This window comes from Salvelinus alpinus, chromosome 15 (genome assembly GCF_045679555.1).
Source record: "Salvelinus alpinus chromosome 15, SLU_Salpinus.1, whole genome shotgun sequence".
Classification (NCBI taxonomy): domain Eukaryota; kingdom Metazoa; phylum Chordata; class Actinopteri; order Salmoniformes; family Salmonidae; genus Salvelinus; species Salvelinus alpinus.
In genome coordinates, this window is record NC_092100.1 from 16480991 (window position 1) to 16508340 (window position 27350).

General features: G+C 40.1%; 1 protein-coding gene and 1 pseudogene across 2 annotated transcripts in view; both read right to left on the minus strand.

Moving 5' to 3' along the window:
• LOC139540536 (B-cadherin-like) lies at positions 1-10077 on the minus strand (annotated as a pseudogene).
• The window catches only part of LOC139539559 (multidrug and toxin extrusion protein 1-like), a 23749-nt gene continuing 5977 nt past the window's right edge, over positions 9579-27350 (minus strand). For both annotated transcript variants that reach the window (XM_071342624.1, XM_071342623.1), the window contains exons 5-17: positions 24593-24635; positions 24443-24487; positions 16484-16581; positions 16291-16388; positions 15741-15854; positions 13330-13397; positions 12605-12713; positions 12200-12275; positions 11982-12051; positions 11021-11153; positions 10832-10926; positions 10624-10687; positions 9579-10501 (exon numbers count right to left, since the gene is read on the minus strand). In XM_071342624.1, the coding sequence (XP_071198725.1) occupies positions 10299-10501; positions 10624-10687; positions 10832-10926; positions 11021-11153; positions 11982-12051; positions 12200-12275; positions 12605-12713; positions 13330-13397; positions 15741-15854; positions 16291-16388; positions 16484-16581; positions 24443-24487; positions 24593-24635 (1216 nt within the window). In that variant the 3' untranslated portion in view covers positions 9579-10298. The remainder of the gene's footprint in view (positions 10502-10623; positions 10688-10831; positions 10927-11020; positions 11154-11981; positions 12052-12199; positions 12276-12604; positions 12714-13329; positions 13398-15740; positions 15855-16290; positions 16389-16483; positions 16582-24442; positions 24488-24592; positions 24636-27350) is intronic.

Sequence of the window (27350 nt, forward strand, 5' to 3'; positions counted from 1 at the left end):
TCAGGATCTAACACAGACATCCCCCCAGGTCATGCAGCTGTCCTCGTTTATGGTGACGTGAATGACATGGTCTTGGTTCAGCCCGCCAGCATCAGTGACCCTCAGATTAATGTAGAAGTTTCTCTGCTCCCTCATGGCCTTGAATGTCAATTCAACCACAGTTCCTGGGACAGGAGAAACATTTGAAGAATGTTGTCAAAAGAACATGCAGACATAATGACATACTTGGTCTGTTGATATTATTATGAATACAAATGAACAGACTAATACAGAGTGAATATGTGAAAAGCAATGAACTGTGCACCTGCAGTGCAGTTGACACAAAGGGTTGCAGAAGCATTAAAAGACATATCCCCCTATTTCTCACCTGTTTTGTACATTTGGGCAGTGCAATACATATTGGACCCTTCCAGAAGTTCTACTCTGAAGGGTTCAGCAAAGCCTGTCCCGTCTCAGTCTGTCACAGCCAAACTCACTAGACGGGGGTCTTGGTTGCAGAGCTTCAACGGGGTGTCATTAATAGTCGGAGCATTGTCGTTGACATCTTCCAGCTCTATCAGAATGGTTCCAGTTCCAGTTGCAGGGATTTCATCTGATAACCCAAAACAAGATACTTTTATCAAAAGGAGTAATGAAGACGTCAACTAAATTAACCTTGTTCCCAGGTTGAAGCCTGCTGGTGAGCAAGATTACAACAAAATCAGAATTCCACCTTCGATGGCGAGAATGAGAACTCTGTATTTGCCATCTTTGACAAAGGGAGACTCTCTGTCCAGGGAGTGTTTGGTTTTGATCATTCCGGTCTCACTGTTGATGTCCAGCCATTTAGCCGGATCTCTGTCCATGCGATACCTAGAACATATAGTATATTGAGTTAAAACATCACCATTCACAAGGCTTCTTGCAATCTTAATGCATATGCATCTGAATGTACTTCATCATAAAGGGCATGTATATCATTGAATTGACTTGTCAGCATAATGTATCTGTCTCCATATTTATACCAGGACCTCAACTTAATTAAATCAATTGCAGATTGAACTCATGTGAGTTCATGAAGCTATGTGCCATGATGTCTGGATCAATAGCTGTATACAGAACCAAATCACTGTCCACTGGCAGGTGTTCAGATATAGAAACAACCTTTTCCACTGGGTCAAAGACAGGAACATCATTCCTATCCTCCACATTCACCTGGACTGTGGCAGTGGAGGTGGGCAAGGGGTGGCAAATGGGACCTCATTCTCCACAGTCACCAACAGGGTGTAGCGATTGTCCTTCTCAAAGTCAAGGGGCTAAACGGGAACGAGACACAGCCAGGTTCATGACACAATGACAAAAACATCAACAATTTTGTCAAATATTTGTATGGTTCTATGGTGAAATTCAGACCACAGTCAAATACATATTTGCTGTAACTTGGTTCCATTCACATACGCATCTGAACAAAGAAACCAAGAAACCAAGCAGGTACCTTTGCTGTGGTGATGATTCCTTCCAGTTGTCGTGTCTTTGGCTATGCCGGATTAATTACTATGACATGCTATCCTATAAAATACTTTCTCCGTAATTAATATCACCTGATTGAGCTAATCGGGTAGATGTAATTAACTAGAGAGTCGGGCAACACAAAATAATATTTATAGAGTTGTTATCTTCCGAATAAACTCTTAAAGATTTAGCAATATTTTACATCAATAGCAGTCAACATCAATCGTCATCTTACTTCAGTGTCATCTGAAAGTTGTAAATCCTTGGTTATCTGCAAGAATCCTGGCTAACAAGTTGAATCAGCAATACAAAATTGGGTTTAATTATTTATTTACTAAATACCTAACTAATCACACAGAATCACACATACACAATTAAATCATAACTTGATTACAAATTGCCGTCATAAAGGAAAACGTCCCTAGCGGGCGGAACAGATATGACAGCTTGTTACACAAAGGAAAGGGGGCTGGGTTTTAGTGAAAGAGCGGGAGACTGGAACAGAGGCGAAGCTGTGCTATCGTAAATACAGTATCTTATGCATTCTAAATTACCGCCCATTTTGAAAAGGAAAATGCAATAAATATTTACTCTGAGCTGCGCTTCAGTAGGTTGGTGGTAGATGGAAGACCGTGTTGCCAAACCGAGTCCTCTGTCCTTTGAAGAATGTCTCTGGTGGTCACTGGATACATTGTAGTAACGTCGTTGTGTAGTAGACGGGATACTCTGACTGTCCTTCCTAACCTGCGTTTGTAGCAGCTGTTGCTAACTCAACGGCTAGGAGGTATCACTTCTGTAGTGAATACGAGTTCAAAGTTTATACCATTCACAACCAAAGCTCATGCTGATGTTGGCTTAGTTCTGTAGTTATTACCTGAACCATTCTGACATGGGATCGTCACCCTCATATCCTCGGAACAGAAGGTTAAATTTTTGTCAATGGCTTATATAGTGGAGGGAGAGGGGTGTGTCTGAAAAGTTTATAACCCATCTGTAACGGCTGTCCTCCTCCTCTTCATTCGAAGAGGAGGAGCAGGGATTGAACCAAGGTGCAGCGGGTTGTGAATACATAATGAATTTATTGACAAGACGAAAAAACGAACACGAACTACACTTGAAATGATACAAAATAACAAACGACGTAGACTGACCTAAACATGAGAACTTACATAGACACGAAGAACGCACGAACAGGAACAGACTACATACAAACCGAAACAGTCCCGTGTGGTACGAAATAACATACAGACACGGAAGACAACCACCCACAAACAAACAGTGTGAAAACACCTACCTTAATATGGCTCTCAATCAGAGGAAATGAAAACCACCTGCCTCTAATTGAGAGCCATATCAGGTCACCCTTAAACCAACATAGAAACAGAAAACATAGACTGCCCACCCAAACTCACGTCCTGACCAGCTAACACATACACAAACTAACAGAAAACAGGTCAGGAACGTGACACCATCTCTCTTCACAGGGGCGGGCCACTGGTTGAGCAGAGGCCCAAACTTATGAAAGCCCAAATCTCTCATTTGGAAGCTAAAATTACATTTAATCTCTTCACAAATAATTTCATATTCAAACATTTGAATTAAACAACAATTCCATGTGAATCTGATACCTCTGATGTTTCCACAGTAGAGTTTATGTCATCCTATCATTGATGAGAATGTCTCAGATGACAACTGAACTGACATAATATACCTTAAGTACCACCGCATATGTTCAGTTGGTCGGATTACCAGAATATAGTTAATTTCCCCCCAACTTCTGATGTTCCCAGAATCTCTATGTTAACCAAAGGGTTTTCTTATGTCACATCAGTATAGTAGGGATAGGGGAAAAGGGGGAAAGAGGTATTTATGACTGTCATAAACCTACCCCCAGGCCAATGTCATGACACAGTCTACTAGGTCCAGTGCTTACAGTAATTATGGTAATTTTACAGTAATTAATTATTTTACGCTCATCTGCATCGGTGGCTGTGATGCTCATCTGCATCGGTGGCTGTGATGCTCATCTGCATCGGTGGCTGTGATGCTCATCTGCATCGGTGGCTGTGACCTGCATCACCTCAGAGCCTGAGAAGAAAATATTTCAAAAAATGATATTCATGGATGACAATAAAAAACTATATTGATATTGTACTTTTATTCTAAAACTCAGCTGAGTATATTTGACTCAATGTTGACTGAGACACACCTGGTAGGGATGCTTTAGGGACAGTCCCTGTAAAAGTAACTAGAGTGAAAACCGGCTTGTTGTCATTCATATCAATGACTTTAACAATCATCTCCATGGGTGCTTCTGCTTTACCCGCACCAACTGCAACAGTATGAGCCACAAGCTAAAGGGGAAAATATAGAAACATTTCATCAAAATAACACATACATTCAAAGTTCTAGCATTCGAAAGGCAAAACACAAACTGACATTACCAGATAATGGTCTTGTCTCTCTCTGTCCAAAGGCTGGGTCACATAAAGATCCCAGAGTTTTTGTCCACAGTGAACAGTCCCACAGGGGGTTTATCTCCTCCAGAACCAGTGATGCTGTACAGTATGTTCACCTCTTTATCATTGTTGGACCTTATCTGAATGTGTAAAAATCAAATGTTAAAACCAGAGCAAAATCCTGAACCAACCTTTTTTCCTGCCAACATAAATCTAATCACTAACCTGCACCAGAATCTTGGGGAAAGGGCCTCTGTCGTTCTCTGGGAAGTTGATGGGAGGAATGACCCAATCCCTTTTCCTTCTCACCAGACCTACCAAAGGCTTTGGAAACTCCAGAACTGGAAGATTTGCAGGATATTTAGGCTGTGCCAAAAGTATTTGTACAAATTAGAAAAAGTAGACCAGCCCTATGGCACTTGCAGGTGGGAGACAAATATGAGTAGAGTTAGAGGAATGAAACTGACACTAAGTTGTAAGATCCACATTCTCACCTGAAAGACAATGCCAGCATCCTCATGGCCGAAGCCCTCTGTGAGGAGATCAAATGAATATGAACCGTTTAAAAGCAAACAATGCCACTACAGTATGTTGCTACTACTCTGTATAATGCAATATAATATTCTAAAAAGTAAAATAAGTCACCCTCAGTTTCTTCCCCTCCAGTCAGTGGATAGTCAAAGCCATTACCTGACTGTAAAGTCTCAGATATTCTCCCCAGGGCCCAACACTGAGGTTTGAAGGAAAACTAATATTGAAAAACATGATCTGCACTTCCCTCCATATGTTATTGGACAGTGAAGTTAAATGGTTTTATTTGGCTCTACATTCCAGCCTTTTACATTTAGAGAGAATGTTTAATATTAGGCGGCAGTACAGAATGTCAGCTTTTATTTGAGCATATTTTCATACACATCTGTTCCCCCGTTTAAAAATGAAAGCACTTTATGTATCTAGTCCCTCCATTTGACGAAGTCGTATGTATTTGGACAAATTGACATAGTGTATTAAAGTGGTCAAAGTTTAGTATTTGGTTGCATATTCTACATCAAGCTTGTGACATTGCAATATTGACAGATGAATTGTAGGTTTCTTTTGGATAATGTTATGCCCAATAGGATCTGAAAAATATGGCTAGATTGTAGAATCAAAGCATCGTTTAAAATATATGGGAGCTGGTTTTAGGCCGGTAGCAACCACCACCCGGTGTCCGTCCAGAACACAAGGAACCAGTTTCCGTCTCAGGGGGTTAAATAAATGATCCACCCACACCTAACACCACTGACAGTAATTGTGTCTGACAAGGATTGTGGTTCTGAAAACAGAGGTAAAACATAGACTATAGCACTGACATGCTTAACATGACTAACAAGCTAGCACAGACTTGTGTATAAAAGCACGGGCTATACACTGTAGCAGGAAATGTGTGTTCACATGGCAATAATCTACAAAGGCTATGGAACTTGTAGACATGGTAAACTTAGTAAATATACTAATGTAAAGAGTGCAGTATAATCCATTTGTCTACACAACATTAACACACCCCTTTCCTGCAGTCGAATGGCCAAATCACCCTCTAGTGGCCTCATGGGTGGAATGTTAATATTTTTCATTATTTCATCATTAATAAACTTATTTTTTTAAGTGCAGAGAATCCGATGTTTCTGAGTCAAATGGTTTTGTTATATTTCAGTCTTCTGTGATATATAAAGTGTAATATTGGGATGCAAACTCAAAATTTAATACATTTCAACTCTATATCTGACATGATACAGGTCCCTTCTTTTTTTAAGCCCATAACCATGTGTGTGAGGTGTATACTTTTGTTACAAAATATATTTGTTTAAGACTATCAAGAACACTATGTGACCCTGATTTAGCCCACTGTAGTAAAAAGTTAGCATGAGCGATATACACAGAAAATATTGAGTAATGCTAACAAATGGCTAATCACTAACAGGCATGCTAAATACGAATTCATTCTGAATGGAAATGCTAATGTTAGAACTAACATTAGCGGGAGCACGAGTTAGCTAACACGCTCAACATAAATGGCGATTACAACAATAGGCAATTTTGAGCCCCGTAAACCACAAGACAAACATCTTAAGGCACTTACTTTTAGATGCACATACAATAAAATATCAGACAACACAGGTATTGTGACCACATAGGACCTGACAGAGCTAGTGTCATGGAGCCTGATTGGGCTACAGACTATGAGCTTGGGGATATTAGGGTTATCAGGACGGAAAGCTCTGGGCCTACTGGGATAGACATTTGGAGACCTAGCATAGCAGGTGACTGAAGACACTAGGTGATCAGGGAACTGAGGGCTAAGATGCTCTGGACCTACTGGGACTATAGAAACTATAGACTGAATACCTAATAGGACAGAGGGTGAGGTGTCATCTACGACAGGATACTGAACACCCCGGTGAGGTTGGTCCTCAAAGGGGACGTCAGGCGAGTCTTCCACTGCGACGTCAGGAGGGTATCCCAAAGCTGAAACTAGCACAACATAGTTTCGAGGGGCTAGCCTAAACCCCAAGACTTGGACAGGCAGGTCCCACCAGGCCGGGGCTGACAGGACCTGGACAGCAGACATGGACCGCAGAGACTGGAGGGGACTCCCAGGGCGTCTTTGGACAACAGCAGGCTGGACGTCAAAGGATGGAGGAGGGAAACATCTTAGGAGAGCAGAAGGCTGGACGTCAAAAGATGGACTAGGCAGTTCCCTAGTCCAAAACAGACTATAGCACTGATACTATATGCATGACATGACTAACAAGCTAGCACAGGCTTGTATATACACAGGCAGTTAGAAAAGCCAAGGCTAGCTTTTTCAAGCAGAAATTTGCTTCCTGCAACACAAACTCAAAAAAGTTTGGGGACACTGTAAAGTCCATGGAGAATAAGAACACCTCCTCCCAGCTGCCCACTGCACTGAGGATAGGAAACTGTCACCACCAATAAATCCACTATAATTGAGAACTTCAATAAGCATTTTTCTACGGCTGGCCATGCTTTCCACCTGGCTACCCCTACCCCGGTCAACAGCACTGCACCCCCCACAGCAACTCGCCCAAGCCATCCCCATTTCTCCTTCTCCCAAATCCAGTCAGCTGATGTTCTGAAAGAGCTGCAAAATCTGGACCCCTACAAATCAGCCGGGCTAGACAATCTGGACCCTTTCTTTCTAAAATGATCTGCCGAAATTGTTGCCACCCCTATTACTAGCCTGTTCAACCTCTCTTTCGTGTCGTCTGAGATTCCCAAAGATTGGAAAGCAGCTGCGGTCATCCCCCTCTTCAAAGGGGGGGACACTCTTGACCCAAACTGCTACAGACCTATATCTATCCTACCCTGCCTTTCTAAGGTCTTCGAAAGCCAAGTCAACAAACAGATTACCGACCATTTCCAATCCCATCGCACCTTCTCCGCTATGCAATCTGGTTTCAGAGCTGGTCATGGGTGCACCTCAGCCACGCTCAAGGTCCTAAACGATATCTTAACCGCCATCGATAAGAAACAGTACTGTGCAGCCGTATTCATTGACATGGCCAAGGCTTTCGACTCTGTCAATCACCACATCCTCATCGGCAGACTCGACAGCCTTGGTTTCTCAAATGATTGCCTCGCCTGGTTCACCAACTACTTCTCTGATAGAGTTCAGTGTGTCAAATCAGAGGGTCTGTTGTCCGGGCCTCTGGCAGTCTCTATGGGGGTGCCACAGGGTTTAATTCTTGGACCGACTCTCTTCTCTGTATACATCAATGATGTCGCTCTTGCTGCTGGTGAGTCTCTGATCCACCTCTACGCAGACGACACCATTCTGTATACTTCTGGCCCTTCTTTGGACACTGTGTTAACAACCCTCCAGGCGAGCTTCAATGCCATACAACTCTCCTTCCGTGGCCTCCAATTGCTCTTAAATATAAGTAAAACTAAATGCATGCTCTTCAACCAATCGCTGCCTGCACCTGCCCGCCCGTCCAACATCACTACTCTGGACGGTTCTGACTTAGAATATGTGGACAACTACAAATACCTAGGTGTCTGGTTAGTCTGTAAACTCTCCTTCCAGACTCACATCAAACATCTCCAATCCAAAGTTAAATCTAGAATTGGCTTCCTATTTCGCAACAAAGCATTCTTCACTCATGCTGCCAAACATACCCTCGTGAAACTGACCATCCTACCGATCCTTGACTTCAGCGATGTCATTTACAAAATAGCCTCCAATACCCTACTCAATAAATCGGATGCAGTCTATCACAGTGCCATCCATTCTGTCACCAAAGCCCCTTATACTACCCACCACTGCGACCTGTACGCTCTGCTCCGTTGGCTGGCCCTCGCTTCATACTCGTCGCAAACCCACTGGCTCCAGGTCATCTACAAGACCCTGCTAGGTATAGTCCCCCCTTATCTCAGCTCGCTGGTCACCATAGCAGCACCCACCTGTAGCACGCGCTCCAGCAGGTATATCTCTCTGGTCACCCCCAAAACCAATTCTTCCTTTGGCCGTCTCTCCTTCCAGTTCTCTGCTGCCAATGACTGGAACGAACTACAAAAATCTCTGTAACTGGAAACACTTATCTCCCTCACTAGCTTTAAGCACCAGCTGTCAGAGCAGCTCACAGATTACTGCACCTGTACATAGCCCATCTATAGTTTAGCCCAAACAACTACCTCTTTCCCTACTGTATTTATTTATTTTGCCCCCCATTATTTCTATCTCTACTTTGCACATTCTTCCACTGGAAATCAACCATTCCAGTGTTTTACTTGCTATATTGTATTTACTTCACCACCATGGCCTTTTTTTGCCTTTACCTCCCTTCTCACCTCACTTGCTCACATTGTATATAGACTTATTTTTCTACTGTATTATTGACTGTATGTTTGTTTTACTCCATGCGTAACTCTGTTGTTGTATGTGTCGAACTGCTTTGCTTTATCTTGGCCAGGTCGCAATTGTAATTGAGAACTTGTTCTCAACTTGCCTACCTGGTTAAATAAAGTTATTTTTTTTATTTTTTTATTTTTTTTACATTGACACATGACAATTAGCCTATCAGAAGCTTCTAAAGCCATGACAATTTCCCATGCTGTTTAAAGGCACAGTCAATTTAGTGTATGTACACTTCTAACCCACTGGAATTGTGATACAGTGAAATAATCTGTAAACAATTGTTGGAAAAATTGCTTATGTTAAACCCAAAGCAGATGTCCTAACCAATTTGCCAAAACTAGTTTGTTAACAAGAAATTTGTGGAGTGGTTGAAAAACGAGTTTGAATGACTCCAACCGAAGTGTACGTGTAACAGTATAACTTTAAACCGTCCCCTCGCCCCGACCCGGGCGCGAACCAGGGACCCTCTGCACATCGACAACAGTCACGCACGAAGCGTCGTTACCCATCGCAGAGCAAGGTGCAACACTACTTCTAGGTTTCAGAGCAAGTGACGTAACTGATTGAAACGCTAGTAGCGCGTTCACATCCGTTACATACGTAAACTTCCAACTGCAAATACATAGCACACATTTGTATGCTATGCGTCGTCAATGTTATAGAATGTGCAAAATATAACAAAGTCGTGTAACATGCAGCATAGCTTGCAAACAATATTTTGTAAGAATCACTTTAATATTTGAAACAATTCATAGTAATAAATGTGTATTTAGATCTGTTAAAGAATGCAAACAAGTTTATCAAAATTACATTTGCTGATGTAATCAGTTTACAGTCAGTGCACTCAACAATTTTATGTTGAGGCGCTTATATGATTTTTTTTTGCAAATGCACATTACTCAATCTGCAAATATGTACTACAGCCCACAACTAAGTGGACAAACTGTATGGTCCAGTCACATTTCTTCAAAGCAATCACATGACAATGGTGACCGACCACAGTGACCAGTGCTGATGTTTGGTCTTTTGCCAGAGGCAAACAGTGCATTTTATGTTTTTTTTATTTTCATGAATCAATAACTTCACAGCAGGGCCACAATCTGGTGAGAGAAATAAGAGTAAGTCAGAGTGGAAACAGACACCAACGCTTGTCTATGGACCCAATGCATAACATAGCCGACTAACCAAGCTGTCGTAGAAGAAGACCATTATTAAGCTGAACGATATCAATAACCTTTATAAAACATTGCGTGTGTGTGGAAATCTCCCTGAAACTTGCAATAATGTTGGATTAGTTTCAGGTTTTATATTAAGGCACATTATTACTGGCAGGTTACTGATAGCACACAATAAATGTGGTTGAAATAATAAAGGCCAACTAGGTTTAAAGTTTGTGTGAGTATGTCTATGCAAGTTGTGTGTTTGTTGCATTAGGGAATAGAAGGGGTAATGTGGGCTTGGGGGGCAGGCATGGCGGGCAGCGTAACAGTCAGCAGCTGGTTGGTGACGATTCCAATGGCGAGGATGAGCAGCATGATGACCACAGCCAAGCCACGCCGAAGAACCAGATGCCTGACAGACAGAACCACACCCACCGGACTCAGCTCATTGGTCAAAAGGGTCTGGTACGAGCCTATGAGGAGACAGAGGTGAATGGAAAGATTGGGTTAGAAGACATGGAAATCCAGCTTCATTGTTTCTTTAAGGGCTGGTGTCCATGGTTGACTTTGCACAAGTTAGTGTTCCTGTAAATACCCAGAGTCTTTTCCAGACAGGGAGCGTTCTCTTTAATGCTCTGCACTCCTGCCCTCACCAGTGCCTGACAAAAAAAATATCTTCAGTATGCGTCACTGACAAACAATCCACATGTATTATCGTCAGAAGTATAACATTGGTTCAGTAAAGATGGTAAAACAATTAACACAGGATGAAAAAAACAAAGGTTAGAAGAGGGTCTGCTTACTTCGTAGGTGGTTTGTTTCCAGTTGAGTTTACACATGTAGACAATAAGGAAAATAGAGTGTAGGATGCTACATAGGAAGAACCCGATCCTAAATCCTGAGAGAAATGGGCAATATGACCATGTGAGAAAAGGTTACACTGTACATCACAATGATGGGTTATTGCAGTCTCCAAATGTCTAATGCCTTACCGAATATGCTCATTTTGAAGGGAAACATGAGAGACACTGCAATGGGCAGGCCTATAATGTAGTAACCGACCAGGTAGGACACAGCACCAACCATCTGTTTTCCTGCTCCCCTTACAATGCCACCCATCAACACCTGTAGAAACACCCAGAAGGCTTTACTTCGCTTCCCAAGGAGGAAAAAGGCCCTGTTATATATGCATACACAGGTAACTGCCAAAATAATAAAATAAAAATTGGGCCACCACGAGCTGCCAAAAGAGCTTCAAAGCGCCTTAGCATAGATTCTACAACGGTCTGGAACTCCATTGGAGGGATACGACACCATTATTCCAGGAGAAATTCCATCAATTGAAGTTTTGTTGATGGTGGTGTAAAATGCTGTCACAGGCGCCGCTCCAGAATCTTCCATAAGTGTTCAATTGGGTTGACATCTGGTGACTGAGACGGCATATGGTCAAACCATTCAGTGATCACTTGTGCCCTGTGTTTGGGGGGGGGGGGGGGGGATGTCCACTCCCATCAGGATAGAAATGATTCACCATAGGTTGAGGTGATCACTCAGAATGGCTGTGTAATTATTGGCGTTCACCTTGAGGGGTTGAGTGGACCTACAAGGGTTCCCTTTATTTTGGCAAATACCTTTAGATTTGTCTAACCATAAAACATAAAAAAAATAGGGGGGGGATAACGCAGGACCAGAGATGAAGGGGTTTCAAAGCTCAATGATCATGTGCACAAAATTATGAGTCATCTGAATCACTGAAGTTATTAGACCAAAGGTATTTTCTAGGCTGTAGTATATTATACTGTACACCTCAAGCCTATCCACCACGACATGCAATGGGAGGTGATCATTGTGGACTTACATCCTAATTGGAGTAATGATTCAGTCACCAACCAAGCAAGTCAATGAGTGTAAAGATGTACAATTGGCTTTTAGCTGAAGCAGCGCAGCCCTCACCGCTACGGCATCGAATACATGGTGGAAGGCATACAACAGTAAAAGCGGAGCTGCCTTTTTAATAACGTCCCTGAGAGAGAGAGAGAGAGTTAATGAAGAACAATACCCAGATCCCATTACACAAATTTATCAATACACAGTAACATAGCCACAGCTGAAGACCTTGCAGGACTACATCATCTGTCATTGGCCCAGCGGCAGCCCACAAATCTACTCACTCATCCTGGGTGAAGATGTATCCTAGCACGTCTTTAGTCAACCCAAGGATAATGGCAATGACGAGGGAAACTGTGACTGGGACAGAGCACAAGTAGCAAACAGGCTCATTTAGAATTTATTTAAAAAAAATTATGGCTGGGATGTTTGAACTTTTACACCAGCTGGTTAGAATATAGCATCAAGCCCGAGACGAACACCAAATCTGACAAACTGCCTAACAATTGCGATTCAGCTGACAATGAAGTTACAACAAGAAGAGGGTGTCCGAGTTAAAGAAGTTACTAATCAGGCAAAAGATCAAACTATCCTTGTTTTTTTTTACTGAATGTGTGAGGTGGCTAATTGCCGTTGGCCTTAGTTATCGTTAGTTAATGTGTAGCCAGGGAGCAGGGGTGGGCTCTTACATGCACAGATGAAGGAGACCTTGCCAGACAGCTTGGCCTGCTCTGTGTTCCCAGCACCCAGAGCATTCCCCATCCTCACATTGGCAGCTACAGCAAACCCTAGAGGAAACTTGTGAGAAAGAGATTTTTTAAAATTATTTAATTCATGCAACTCTCAACCAGCTGTAAATGCAAAAAAATTGACATGATAGCCAGAAAGTGGCAATAAATTAGCCCTTTTTTCTACTTCCCCAGTCAGATTAAAATTGTGGATAGCATTTTTATGTCTCTGCTTGCAATTTGAAAGAAGTTGCCAACTAGAGCTAGCACAAAGATGGGAAATCTATGGGTATCTGCTAGCATATACACAGACTTCCATGTATTTGCGCTAACGCTAGTTAGCATTGGCTCGCAAAACTACCTCGAACTCACATCATACTGGACACAGACATAAAAATTGTACCCACTAGTTCATCCGACTGGTGAGTAGATAAAGGGCCTCATTGCCAAAATCCCGAAGTATCCGTTTAAAAAAAAGGTGCAGTCCAAGGTCTTAAGCACTTACGAATTCATAACATATCATACGAATTGAATTGCTGGACGTAACATATCATATGAATTGAATTGCAGGATGTAACATATGAAATGGATGACGTAGAACACCATTTTTCAGGGACCCGTTTTGGTTAATGAGCACTACCTTCAAAACCACTGGCTGAAATTACGGAGCATCCCTTTAAGTTTACCATAAATGTGATGCTGGACACCTGGTAGAGGGCTGACATAGCTCCCAGCTCAGCTTCACCGATAAGACCTGGAGAAATCTGAATGTGAGGAATTGTCAACATAACTAGTATATTTTCAATATGCTAAAAGTTGAGAAAGTGAAATACAGGAAAACGCTCACAGAACTTAAATGCATTTGAAGCACTAATATACTTTACCAGTTTATGCCGACAAGGGTTGACACCACTTTTATCTTTAAATAAACAGTAATCTTAAAAGTAACTGTCCAGTGTTTCCAGACTGCTTTGAAATATGACCAATGTGTGTGAAATTTAAAAAGATGTGAAGGAAAACTAAGTATGGTGTGGGCGTATACCAGTCAATCGAAATATTAATGAGTAGACCCTGATTTGCTAGCTCATTCTCCTCAGGAGTATGACATTCTAGGTTTAAAAAAATGCTTGCTATTTCCTCTGTTTGAGACAAGTCTTTGAAGTGTTCCCTCTTCAATTCATGATTTGTCCACAAATACAATTCAATTTCAAGTTGTCATAACAATCGGATATCGGTATTTTTGACACCGATTTGGAATATTATTATTTTTTTTATTTTTTTTACACACCTTTATTTAACTAGGCAAGTCAGTTAAGAACACATTCTTATTTTCAATGACGGCCTACCGGCGAACAGTGGGTTAACTGCCTTGTTCAGGGGCAGAATGACAGATTTTTACCTTGTCAGCTCGGGGATTTGTTTTTGCAACCTTCCGGTTACTAGCCCAACGCTCTAACCACCTGCCTTACATTGCACTCCACGAGGAGCCTGCGTGGCAGGCTGACTACCTGTTACACGAGGGCAGCAAGAAGCCAAGATAAGTTCCTAGCTAGCATTAAACTTTAAAAAAACAATCAATCTTCACATAATCACTAGTAACTACACATGGTTGATGATATTACTAGTTTAACTAGCGTGTTCTGCGTTGCATAGAATCGATGCGGTGCCTGTTCATTTCTCATCGAATCACAGCCTACTTCGCCAAACGGGCTATTATTTAGCACTGTTGTTGCACCAAACCTAACCATAAACATCAATGCCTTTCTTTAAAATCAATACACAAGTATATATTTTTAAACCTGCATATTTAGTTAATATTGCCTGCTAACATGAATTTCTTATAATTAGGGAAATTGTGTCATTCTCTTGCGTTCCGTGCAAGCAGAGTCAGGGTATATGCAGCAGCTTGGGCCGCCTGGGTCGTTGCGAACTGTGTGAAGTCCATTTTTTCCTAACAAAGACCGTAATTAATTTGACAGAATTGTACATAATTATGACATAACATTGAAGTTTGTACAATGTAACAGCAATATTTAGACTTCGGGATGCCACCAGTTAGATACAATACGGAACGGTTCCGTATTTCACTGAAAGAATAAACGTTTTGTTTTTGAAATTATAGTTTCCGGATTCGACCATATTAATGACCAAAGGCTCGTATTTCTGTGTTATTATGTTATAATTAAGTCTATGATTTGATAAAGCAGTCTGACTGAGCGATGGTAGGCAGCAGCAGGCTCGTAAGCATTCATTCAAACAGCACTGTCGTGCGTTTGCCAGCAGCTCTTCGCTGTGCTTCAAGCATTGAGCTGTTTATGACTTCAAGCCTATCAACTCCCGAGATTAGGCTGGTGTAACCGATATGAAATGGCTAGCTAGTCAGCGAGGTGTGCGCTAATAGCGTTTCAATCGGTGACGTCACTCGCTCTGAGACTTGGAGTAGTTGTTCCCCTTGCTCTGCAAGGGGCCGCGGCTTTTGTGGAGCGATGGGTAATGATTCTTCGAGGGTGGCTGTTGTGTTCCTGGTTCGAGCCCAGGTAGGGGCGAGGAGAGGGATGGAAGCTATACTGTTACACTGGCAATACTAAAGTGCCAATAGTCAAAGGTATATGAAATACAAATGGTAGAGAGAGAAATAGTCCTATAATAACTACAACCTAAAACTTCCTACCTGGGAATATTGAAGACTCATGTTAAAAGGAACCACCAGCTTTCATATGTTTTCATGTTCTGAGACAGGAACTTAAACGTTAGCTTTCTTACATGGCACATATTGCACTTTTACTTTCTTCTCCAACACTTTGTTTTTGCATTATTTAAACATGTTTCATTATTTATTTGAGGCTAAATTGATTTTATTGATGTATTATATTAAGTTAAAATAAGTGTTGATTCAGTATTGTTGTAATTGTCATTATTACAAATATATATATATAAAAAATGTTTAAAAAAAAGACGATTAATCGGTATTGGCTTTTATTGGTCCTCCAATAATCAGTATCGAAAAATCATAATCGGTCGACCTCTAGCGTATACATATATTTTTTAAACAAACCATGGTAGTTCTGAAGGTAGATGCCCTAATGTGACCCCTGACCTGCCATGAATACTCCAATCTCATAGGTCCACCACTCCAGACACATCATGAGCATGCTGGGAACAGCCAGGTAGAGGAAAGGCCCCCACTCCTGCAGGCAGTCACGTGACCAGCCTTGGGGTCAAAAGGACAGGGCACGGTGACAATTAGTTGACAGCAGGGTAAATAAACACTGGTTTACACATTACGATTTGGACTGCCTGCCATTAGATTGACACATCCATATTAAAATATCAGTCACTGTCAATGAAGTATCGTAATTGTACACACACATGGTTTGGGGGGTGTTAAACAGCTATTTTAAATCATGAAAATTCCAAGTGACCAAGAGAAAATACATTTAAATAATTTCTATTCACAAGTACACTTATATCACTCGCTTCAGCAATTAGCAATGTCTGACTACAGTTGGTTGGGGGACTTTCCCCATCTATATGACATGATCTAAAGCTAACCACATCAATATCAACCTTGTCCCCTGGCTATTGTGCAAAGCAATATATTGACTTATCACATCAATACAAACTGAATTCAGAGGTCAGGGACTCACCGTCCCAGGTGGCTTTGTGCAGCCCTCTCCATAGGATGTACACATAGATGACTATAGCCAAGGTGTACTGGGAGATGGTGTTAGCAGCTGCAGAGCCCCTGTGATGGAGAGGATGAAAGTTGAGGGGTGACCGCCATCTCATGTTTTCTGATATGGCTGTATAACAACGTTGGTTTTTATAAATGTAACTCACGCCACGCCCAAGTTGAGTTGATAGAGGAAGGTGTAGTTGGTGATCGCATTTAGAAGGTTCCCCACCACTCCAGTGATCACCTGGGGCCATATGATACCCTGTCGGGAAAATACAGTCTCAACGTCAGGACAACATTGTTCTTACAATGTCACAGTGTGCATTGGAACTGAGGGGTATTCTACAAAACATAATCAATCAGTTAGCCAGCTAACTTTTTATAAAACAGTTCATTTTCTAGATCATTAAGAAAGCCAAACAGATACTTGTTTTTGGTTGTTGAGTCAGTAGGCACGTTTCCATTGACCTAGGTTTAACAAAAAAATCTTTGCGACATGTGTAATGGAAATGGCAGATATAGAATAAACTTTATTTTTTGCAACAAATGATGGAAACAGTGTTATTCGAATAAATGATGATTGCTGAATAGTTTTGAAGAAATGCGGGGGAACATGATGTCACCACGTTTAATTCCAAATGCCTACCACTTGCTAAATACATTTTTTATCCCAATAAAGATTGTCCTGACTTTCAAGAATGCTTGAATTGCTTTGCTGGTAAGTTTCACCATACAATTTCAGATCTACGGGAACTTCACCATGGCACAGACTGTGGCGATACGTCGGCACATAAGAATATGGCAAATTTTAGTTAATTATTGCATCCTATCCATGCTGGCTTTCGCAGGCTACCTGAGACATGAAACAGATAGGTTAGAACGCATACAGGCTGTAGCCAATTTATGAATGCGTAATTTGCCCAAATGGATAATGGAAACACTAACTACTACATTTATTTTTTTATCAAAAATGTAGTTTTTTTTTTTGATCAACTATTTTGTTTACGACATCATTACGTCCAGCTGTTTTTAAATCAACACAAGATAGTTCAACAAACAAACCCTAGCAGGCAATTGTCACATCTATTTTCTATGCAAACTTTCTAAATGTCGACAAAATAAATTAAATAAGCACTTGTCAAGTTAATGTTAACAGAAATAGAGACCATGCCCATTTCAAGCTTATCTTACTGAAAACCAAAAAAGTTATTTCAGAATATTCAGGCAAGTTAACTGGCTAACTCCCTAACAAATGGCTCACTAGTCACTTTAAACAATGCCACCATAAATAATGTTTACATATCTTTTTTTTTTTTTGCGGGGTGGATCAGCTTAATATTGCGGAAAGAATGTTGCTTCCAATGTTTGCATCATAATTGTCTGCATCATTTCCAATCCCCCATATTTTTTGGGGTAAATATATATCCATACACGCATGCATACATATACACATACATACTTTTTTAAAGAATATACCTTTATTATTATTCCCCGCAACCCTACCACCGATCCCCCAAATGGAGTAAACTAATAAACACTTCTGCTTTTTGTATACCCCATATATATAACATTCTATTAGTTGCAAGAATTTTGTACAGTCATTTAAAAATTGAAAAATTCGACGTTTTGAATCCGGCGTTGTTTTGTGTATCAATTCATAAACCATCTGCCATGGAATGGGTACATCGAAAATCTCTTCCCAACTATTTTGCAATTTATATGGCACAGCTGTCAGTTTTTTGGTCCTTAAATGAAATTGGTATATGTTTTTATTTATCACACTTTTCTTTAACCATTTATGTTCTTTAATACAGGGCCGACATACAAGTTCCTTACTTTTTTCCCCTTCTACTTGCCTCTTCCATTTTTGTGGTAATGCTGCAATTAATTGGTTGTAATTTTGGGTAGAGCAGACATTTCCATATGTCTGTGTTAGCTGCATGTGTGACATAACTCCACCAGTCCTATTTATGACATCATTCACAAAAATTATACCTTTTTTAAACATTTCTTCGATAAAGTTTTTTTTATCAATTACTATATTTGAATTTAACCACAATATTTGTTGTACTATTTGTTCCGTCCTTTCAGGTGGATTAAACTGAAATTGCAACCAACTTTCTAAGGCTTGTTTAAAAAAATAAGGAGATTTTGGAGATTATTTCCTTTTCAAACAACCGAAAGTGAGCAGGTGTAATCTGAATAAAGGGAAAAAGGCCCTTCTTGAACATAGGATGAGACATTCGTACCAATTTACTAGAGAACCAGTTTGGATTTAAGTATAACTTTTGTATGACTGATGCCTTTAGTGAGAGGTCTAATGCTTTAATATTTAATCATTTCTGCCCTCCGAATTCATATTCGTTATATAAATAGGCCCTTTTAATTTTATCTGGCTTGCCGTTCCAAATAAAATTGAACATTTTTTGTTCATATAATTTAAAAAGCAGGTCACTAGGTGTAGGCAAAATCATAAGCAAATAGGTAAACTGTGATATGACTAAAGAGTTAATCAGGGTGATTTTTCCACAAATAGACAGGTATTTTCCTTTCCATGGTAGCAAGATCTTATCTATTTTTGCTAACTTTCTATAAAAATTTATTGGAGTGAGATCATTTCTTTCTTTTGGGATTTTTATACCGAGTATGTCCACATCTCCGTCAGACCATTTAATTGGTAAACTACATGGCAATATAAAATGTGTATTTTTTAGTGATCCAATACGTAATATGGTACATTTATCATAATTTGGTTTTAATCCAGAGAGGATAGCAAAGGTATCTAGATCCTCTATGAGGCCCTGGAGAGACTCTAATTGTGGTTTTAAAAGAAAACATGAATCATCAGCGTACAATGACACCTTAGTTTTTAAGACACGGATTTCTAATCCCTTAATATTAATGTTTGATCTAATTTTAACAGCTAACATTTCGATGGCAATAATAAATAGATGTGCCGATAGTGGACAACCTTGTTTTACTCCTCTAGATAGTTTAAAACTTTGAGATGTAGCCATTATTTACTATTTTACACCTAGGGTTACTATACATAATTTTAACCCATTTTATAAGAGATTCCCCAAAATTGAAATATTCTAGGCATTTATATATAAACTCCAGTCGTACTTTATCAAAAGCCTTTTCAAAATCAGCTATGAAAACCAGGCCTGGTGTCCCTGATATTTCATAGTGTTCTATTGTTTCCAGTACTTGCCTTATATTATCTCCAATGTATCGTCCATGTAAAAAACCTGTCTGATTAGGATGAATAATATCTGACAAAACTTTTTTTATTCTATGCGCCAAGCATTTTGCTAGGATTTTTGCATCACCACACTGAAGTGTAAGAGGTCTCCAATTTTTTAATTGGACTGGATCTTTATATATACCACTTGGGTCCTGTTTCAGTAATAACGATATCAGACCTTCTTGTTGCGTGTCTGATAATCTACCATTTATATAGGAGTGGTTAAAACAAGCTAATAATGGTCCTTTGAGTATATCAAAAAAAGTTTTGTATACTTCCACTGGTATGCCATCCAGCCCTGGAGTTTTCCCATCCTTAAAGGCCCCAATTGCATCAAGCAGTTCCTCCTCTGTAATTTGGCCTTCACATGAGTCTTTCTGTACAGATGTTAATTTTACATCATTAATAGGAAAAAAATCCATACAATTAGTTTCAGTTAGTGGAGATGGAGGAGCCTGAAACGAAAACATATTCTTAAAGTACTTTACTTCCTCTTTCAAAATATCATTTGGTGAATCATGCGTGACTCCATCATTTGTAACAAGTTTTAATACATTTTTTTTGGTAGCATTTCTATATTGAAGATTGAAAAAGAATTTGGTGCATTTTTCCCCATATTCCATCCAGTTCGCTTTATTTTTATAATATATTACACTGGATCTTTCTAAAGTTCCTCCATTTCTTTTAGTTTTTCCTCTAACTTATTCTGTGCCTCTATGGTACCGTTTTTATTGCTATCTAACTGTACTGTTAGTCCTTCAATTTCCTTTGTTAATATGGACTCTTTTGATCTAAATTGCTTTTGTTTTATAGATGAGTACTGAATTGCATGGCCTCTAAAGGCACACTTAAGTGTCCCATACAATAAGGGGATCTGCTGTACCTATGTTATGTCTGAAAAAGTCAGTTATAAAATCTTCTGTCCTAGTTCTAAACAATTTATCATCTAGTAGACTTTGATTAAATTTCCAATATCCTCGCCCACGTGGAAATTCTGTAAGAGAAATATATATGCCAATTATGTGATGATCCGACCGCATTCTGTCCCCTATCAACACTTTAACTTTTGGTGCCAGAGAGAATGGTATAAGAAAGTAGTCAAGACGACTAGCTTGATTCAGCCTCCGCCATGTATATCTCACTAAATCAGGGTATTTAAGTCTCCATATATCCACTAATTCCAATATATCCATGACATTCATGATTTCCTTAAGTGCCTGGGGGTGATAGTTTGTAGTGAGATTTCCTTTCCGGTCTATAGAGGTATTTAAGACCGTATTAAAATCTCCCACTATAATAATAGAGTCTAGTGTTGCTTGTAGAGTTGATAAATTCTTATATATATTTTCAAAGAAACTTGGATCATCATTATTCGGACCGTATAGGTTAACAAGCCATATTTGTTTATTGTCCAACAACATATTTAAAATAATCCATCTACCTTGAGGATCTGTTTGGACAATTTGCACATTTGGATCCAAATTATTGTTAATTAAGACCATCACCCCTTTTGAATTTCTTTGCCCATGGGAGAAATATATTTTGCCCCCCCAGTTCTTTTTCCACAAAACTTCATCTAAAACTGTTGAATGGGTTTCCTGTAAACAATAGATATTATAATCCTTCTCTTTTAGCCAGGTAAATACTGATCGTCTTTTCTTATTATCTGCTAAGCCATTACAATTGTAACTGGCTATACTTATTTCACCACTTACCATAATGAGACACACCTTTCATTCTTTTAATCAGAATATATTTTTGTAAACGTACTATTAAAAAGTAACATAATGATTGAGTGTCTATATAGTTGTACCATGATATTTGCATTTCTACTAAGTAAACCTCCAATTGGTCCCTACTATTCCACCCTCTAAAAGCCCTCATCCCGAGTTGGGTTGTCATCCCAATGCCCGGCAGACCACCCTCGACCCCCTGTATCCCATAGCCCTGAACCGACTGGGATCCATTCTTTGAAAAGAGCATACAGTGCCATTTACCGAATTGAAGTAGATCAATTGCCATATGCATTTCCATCGCCCTCACCTCGATTTGTATTATATATAGCTGTGGATCATCCTCTATTGTCCCTTAACATCTTTTACTTCTTCCTTCGCAACAGTTGTGGGATACACTGCTAAATGACTTAAATGTAAATGTAAATACACACATACACCCACACACACTCAGCCCTTACCCCCACACAACCATAAACTCACTTTCTCAACAATTGCACCATCCCAAAGCCCAACTCAAGATGGGTCATGATTTACAAATGCTATTGCAGTTGCAGCTGCATGAGAAGGCCTGCAAGACCGCGCAAAAATGAGCAAAAATTGAGAGATTTATTTACCATTGTCACATCCTAGATAATGGTGGTCAAATGTACACCTTATTCCTGAAACACCCACAATACGGCCACCCGTCATGACCATGTCCCCACGCATCTCCATGCAGTCCGACTTTGATTTTGTGCCGCCAGGGCCACAATAATATACCCCCTCTCTGAATGTCCGAGTGTGACCCCCCTCCCCATGGGTTACTGCAGCTAGTGTTGCCAGCACTGCCACTGCCTGGGTGGGGGCACCCCACCGGAATCCCCACCGGCTAGGTACAAGGTCGTCAAGGTTCTCATTAGCAGCTTTGAGAATTTCCTTGTATATTATGCTCTCCCTTTAGGGGGCTTTGGCTTTGCAGGACCAACCCTGCCAAGCAGGCTCAGAATCTTGAGGGGGCAGTGCTGCTCTTGGTCTCTGACCTCATTTTAGCTGCATACAGACCGCTTACAGCGAGCACATAAAACAGTTAGGGACTTCTCCTTAGTATCTGGGTCATTCAGGTGGGTGTCTAGGGTATAGGGCCATGGACCGTACCATTAAAATAGGATAATAAATAATTAGATATAATTTATAAAAAAATAAATAAAAATGTAGTTCTCCATGATAGGACAATAAATAAATAAGACGTATAATTCATTATAAAAGTATATCCATCATCTGAACAACATTGAAAGCCCTCTCATACCCGGCTCACAGCAATACATTGGCTCTGGGATATGCAACCATTTCATTACTCACTCACTCAACTTTCCAAACATAACAAATAAAATACAAAAATAAACACAAACCATTCACACATACTGTGCCTTGTGTTTACTTAGTTTTTTATCTTCACTATGTAAAAATAGTGCTTGTGTGTTCAATTAGTTATATGTGAAGATTTATAGAAAAGCTATATTTTTTGTTGTATTGTTACAATCAGTAACCGGGCTTGAATTGTGTTTATTTTCCTCGTCTATGAGAACTTTATAATTTTTAAAATAACCATGGAGTAGTCTTTGTGTCTCTGAACAACTGGTTATCAATATATAGTTTATCAACGACGAGAGCTACTCGTTTCGCTTTTAATCTATTTTCTTTGAAAATTGGATACAGAACTTTGCGCCGTTCTGCAATTTCCTTCGGAAACTGATCATTCATGCCAATTTTGGTCCCAGCAAGTCTTTTACCCAGGCTTTTAACCATTATTTTATCTTTAAATGAAGCAAATTTGGCAACGATTGGGCGTTCGTACCTCTGCCCTCTCTGTCCGAAGCGGTGAACACGTTCAAGTTGGATTTTGTCGATAACTTCGCGTGGAATCTGAAGCGCTGTAAGGAGGAACTCTAACTATAGATTCAGGAACTTCTCCTCCTTTTTCTTGGATACCTGTAAGTACCAAATTCTCTCTCATGGATCTAGTTTGTATGTCCAGTAAGGCTTCCTTCAGAACGGTGTTCTCCTTTTTAATTCCATTCATTTCGGTTTCAATCTTATTGACTGTCCCTTTTAGCTTGTGTGTTTCCTTCTCCAATGTCGCAGCTTTTTCATCACTCATCTCTAGGCTTGCCTTCAACTCTTTTATATCCTTACTAAGTAATTCAAGTATACCCAGTTTGTCATTTATTGATTTTAACAGATCGGTTTCGACCTTTACCATTCCCGGTGGTGAGAATATTAAATCATCAGTGTCTGTAGAAGAGTCACGTTTTCGTTTTGTAATCGGTTCCCCTGTCTTACTCTCCGTCATGTTTGGTTGTTGCCTGTTTTCGTAATATTTGTCGATAAATGTCTCTAGTTTTAGGATTTGTTTTGTGTTATTGTCCAGATTGAAGGTTATCACTCACCAGATTATGTAGTGCTAATATTTTAGTCTAATTTAGCAGATAATTCGAATATTATGTTTTATCTTGAGGTGCTCTACATAAATCCCTTCAGCCCGCCATTACCCTTACGTTACCTTTACGTCATTATGTTTACATATCTTACATTACTCATATCACATGTATTTTATACCATCTACTGCACCTTGCCGATGCCGCTCGGCCATCGCTCATCCATATACTTATATGTACATATTCTCATCCACCCCTTTAGATGTGTGTATTAGGTAGTTGTTGGGAATTGTTATTCGCTATACACTCGCATTAACATCTGCTAACCATGTGTATGTGACCAATCAAATTTGATTTGGTTCTGCTTTGTAGTATACCCCTCAGATCTCATGAGCTCGGTGGGTGGGCAGACGGTGTTCCATTTTAATTTCCCCCTCAAAAGGATGTAAAATAACCATAAGGCTTAAAATAGACGGCATGTAATCCAAAACAAGTATGGAATACTTCCGCTTGCGAGAGCATCAAGTACAACGCATTTTGGTGCCATTTATTTTAACTTAATATAAAATTGCTGTCAATTATTGTGAGTAATACACACAAGCATATATACTAGACATATGAGGATGGAATGGGAAAACGGTGGCCTAACCTCACCCACTGATTGGTCTGTTGGGTCCAAATCACGACCACAATGACAAACAAGTTCTATTGAAACGCATACAGCACCTGGTTTTGAAGGTATCTTCCTTGCAGCTGATACATGAAGCATGCCTGTGGAGACACTGCAGCCATGAGATTCACATGCAGATCTTAAATCAGTAGGATGAGCCAACACTTTGTAGAATTCTGTAAGAACTACGGGCTTGGTTAACTCACTGGAAGAGCAGGCATGAAGATCCTCACATAGAGTTGAGTAAGCCTGAGGGACACACACACACACACAAAATAAATACCAACTAATGAACATGCAGGAGCAAACAGTCATCTCAGTGTTTCCCCTATATTAATTTAGCAGCGGTGGGCCACTGCTGCTAAATCGTTGTCGCCACTCCAAAAAAGATTTAATAAAAAATAATATATACACATATGAATAGAATGTTCGGGATGGCAAAACATGTTCAGTGTAAACTTAAACCAGATAAAGTACTGTATGTAGAAAACATAAAATGGCGCTACATACAGTATTTACAGTTGAAGTCAGAAGTTTACAGACTTAGGTTGAAGTCATTAAAACTTGATTTAACACCACTCCACAAATTTCTTGTTAACAAACTATAGTTTTGGCAAGTCGGTTAGGACATCTACTTTGTGCATGACATAAGTCATTTTTTCAACAATTGTTTACAGACAGATTATTTCAATGAATCACAATTCGAGTGGGTCATAAGTTTACATACACTAAGTTGACTATGCCTTTAAACAGCTTGGAAAATTCCAGAAAATGATGTCATGGCTTTAGAAGCTTCTGATTGACTCATGATGTCAATTAGCCTATTGGATGTGTACCTGTGGATGTGTACCTGTGGATGTATTTCAAGGCCTACCTTCAAAACTCAGTGCCTCTTTGCTTGACATCATGGGAAAATCAAAAGAAATCAGCCAAGACCTCAGAAAAAAAATTGTAGACCTCCACAAGTCTGGTTCATCCTTGGGAGCAATTTCCAAACACCTGAACGTACCACGTTCATCTGTACAAACAATAGTACGCAAGTATAAACACCATGGGACCACGCAGCCACCATACCGCTCAGGAAGGAGAAGCATTCTGTCTCCTAGAGATGAACGTACTGTGGTGTGAAAAGTGCAAATCAATCCTAGAACAGCAGCAAAGGACCTTGAAAATGCTGGAGGAAACAGGTACAAAAGTATCTATATCCATAGTACAACGAGTCCTATATCGACATAACCTGAAAGGCCGCTCAGCAAGGAAGCCACTGCTCCAAAACCACCATAAAAAAGCCAGACTAAGGTTTGCAACTGCACATGGGGACAAAGATCGTACTTTTTGGAGAAATGTCCACTGGTCTGATGAAACAGAAATAGAACCGTTTGGCCATAGTCATGTTTGGAGGAAAAGGAAAAATTTGTGGGCAGAACTGAAAAAGCGTGTGCGAGCAAGGAGGCCTACAAACCTGACTCAGTTACACCAGCTCTGTCAGGAGGAATGGGCCAAAATTCACCCAACTTATTGTGGGAAGCTTGTGGAAGGCTACCGAAACATTTGACCCACGTTAAACAATTTAAAGGCAATGCCACCAAATTCTAATTGAGTGTATGTAAACTTCTGACCCACTGGGAATGTGATGAAAGAAATAAAAGCTGAAATAATTCTCTATTATTCTGACATTTCACATTCTTGAAATAAAGTGGTGATCCTAACTGACCTAAGACAGGGAATTTTGACTAGGATTAAATGTTCGGAATTGTGAAAAACTGAGTTTAAATGTATTTGGCTAAGGTGTATGTAAACTTCCGACTTCAACTGTATAAGATCATATTTGACAAATAACAACCAAAATGAAAACTAGACAGTCAGAATCAAATTCAAAAAATGGCATGGGACCCCCACTGATTTTGTAATAACATTTTAGTCACTCAGAGCATAAAAATATGGCATAAGCCATGGCGAAATGTGTAGAATTGTAAGAAATTAGCTTTAAAACTGAAATGGTTTATCTCAGCCCCTTGACAAATTGTGTAGGGTTGCAGGAAATCAGGAAAATATTGGCCGTGTGAAAGGATCAAAATGACAGCAGGTCTACTTCCGACTGACTGATCTACAAAATCAAATCAAATTTATTTATATAAGTGCTGCACAGAAACCCAGCCTAAAACCCCAAACAGCAAGCAATGCAGGTGTAGAAGCACGGTGGCTAGGAAAAACTCCCTAGAAAGGCCAAAACCTAGGAAGAAACCGAGAGGAACCAGGCTATGAGGGGTGGCCAGTCCTCTTCTGGCTGTGCCGGGTGGAGATTATAACAGAACATGGCCAAGATGTTCAAATGTTCATAAATGACCAGCATGGTCAAATAATAATCACAGTAGTTAAAATCACCTTGCATCCTAAATAACGACTCATTATTTGTAGATCAGTCAGTCACAATTCACCTATGATGCATTGCTGTTAAACCCCTCTCAAACACGGTCTTTGTCTCTGCAACCACAACATTAAACATGGAGAAACCGGACACATGCTCACCAAAGATCTTGACAGTAAACTAGTAAACGCAATTAAATGAACCAAAAGTTATTCATCATGAGTGTTATGCAGTTTGTGAGCTCTCCAAACACACTTTCCACTTGGAGAATGGTATGAATGTATATTATATACATTGAGCGTCTTTTGCGAATTGAACGAAATACATTGGTAACTTTTTTTTGTGGGGGCGGGTCCCTTGACTTCCATGAATACACGCCACTGCTCGGGCATTATCAATTCAATGTCAGTCAATGTCAGAATGAAAACCTCACACCCCATGATAGGGCAGGCCCCTGTAGGAACAGCAGGAGAAATTTCATCCAACACGGTGTCTGGCACCAAGACAGCATTGATTGAGCTGTGTTCCACCATAAGCAAACAAGAAAACTCACCCAGAGGCGGCGCTCCTAGTAGCCGGGGACTTTAATGCAGGGA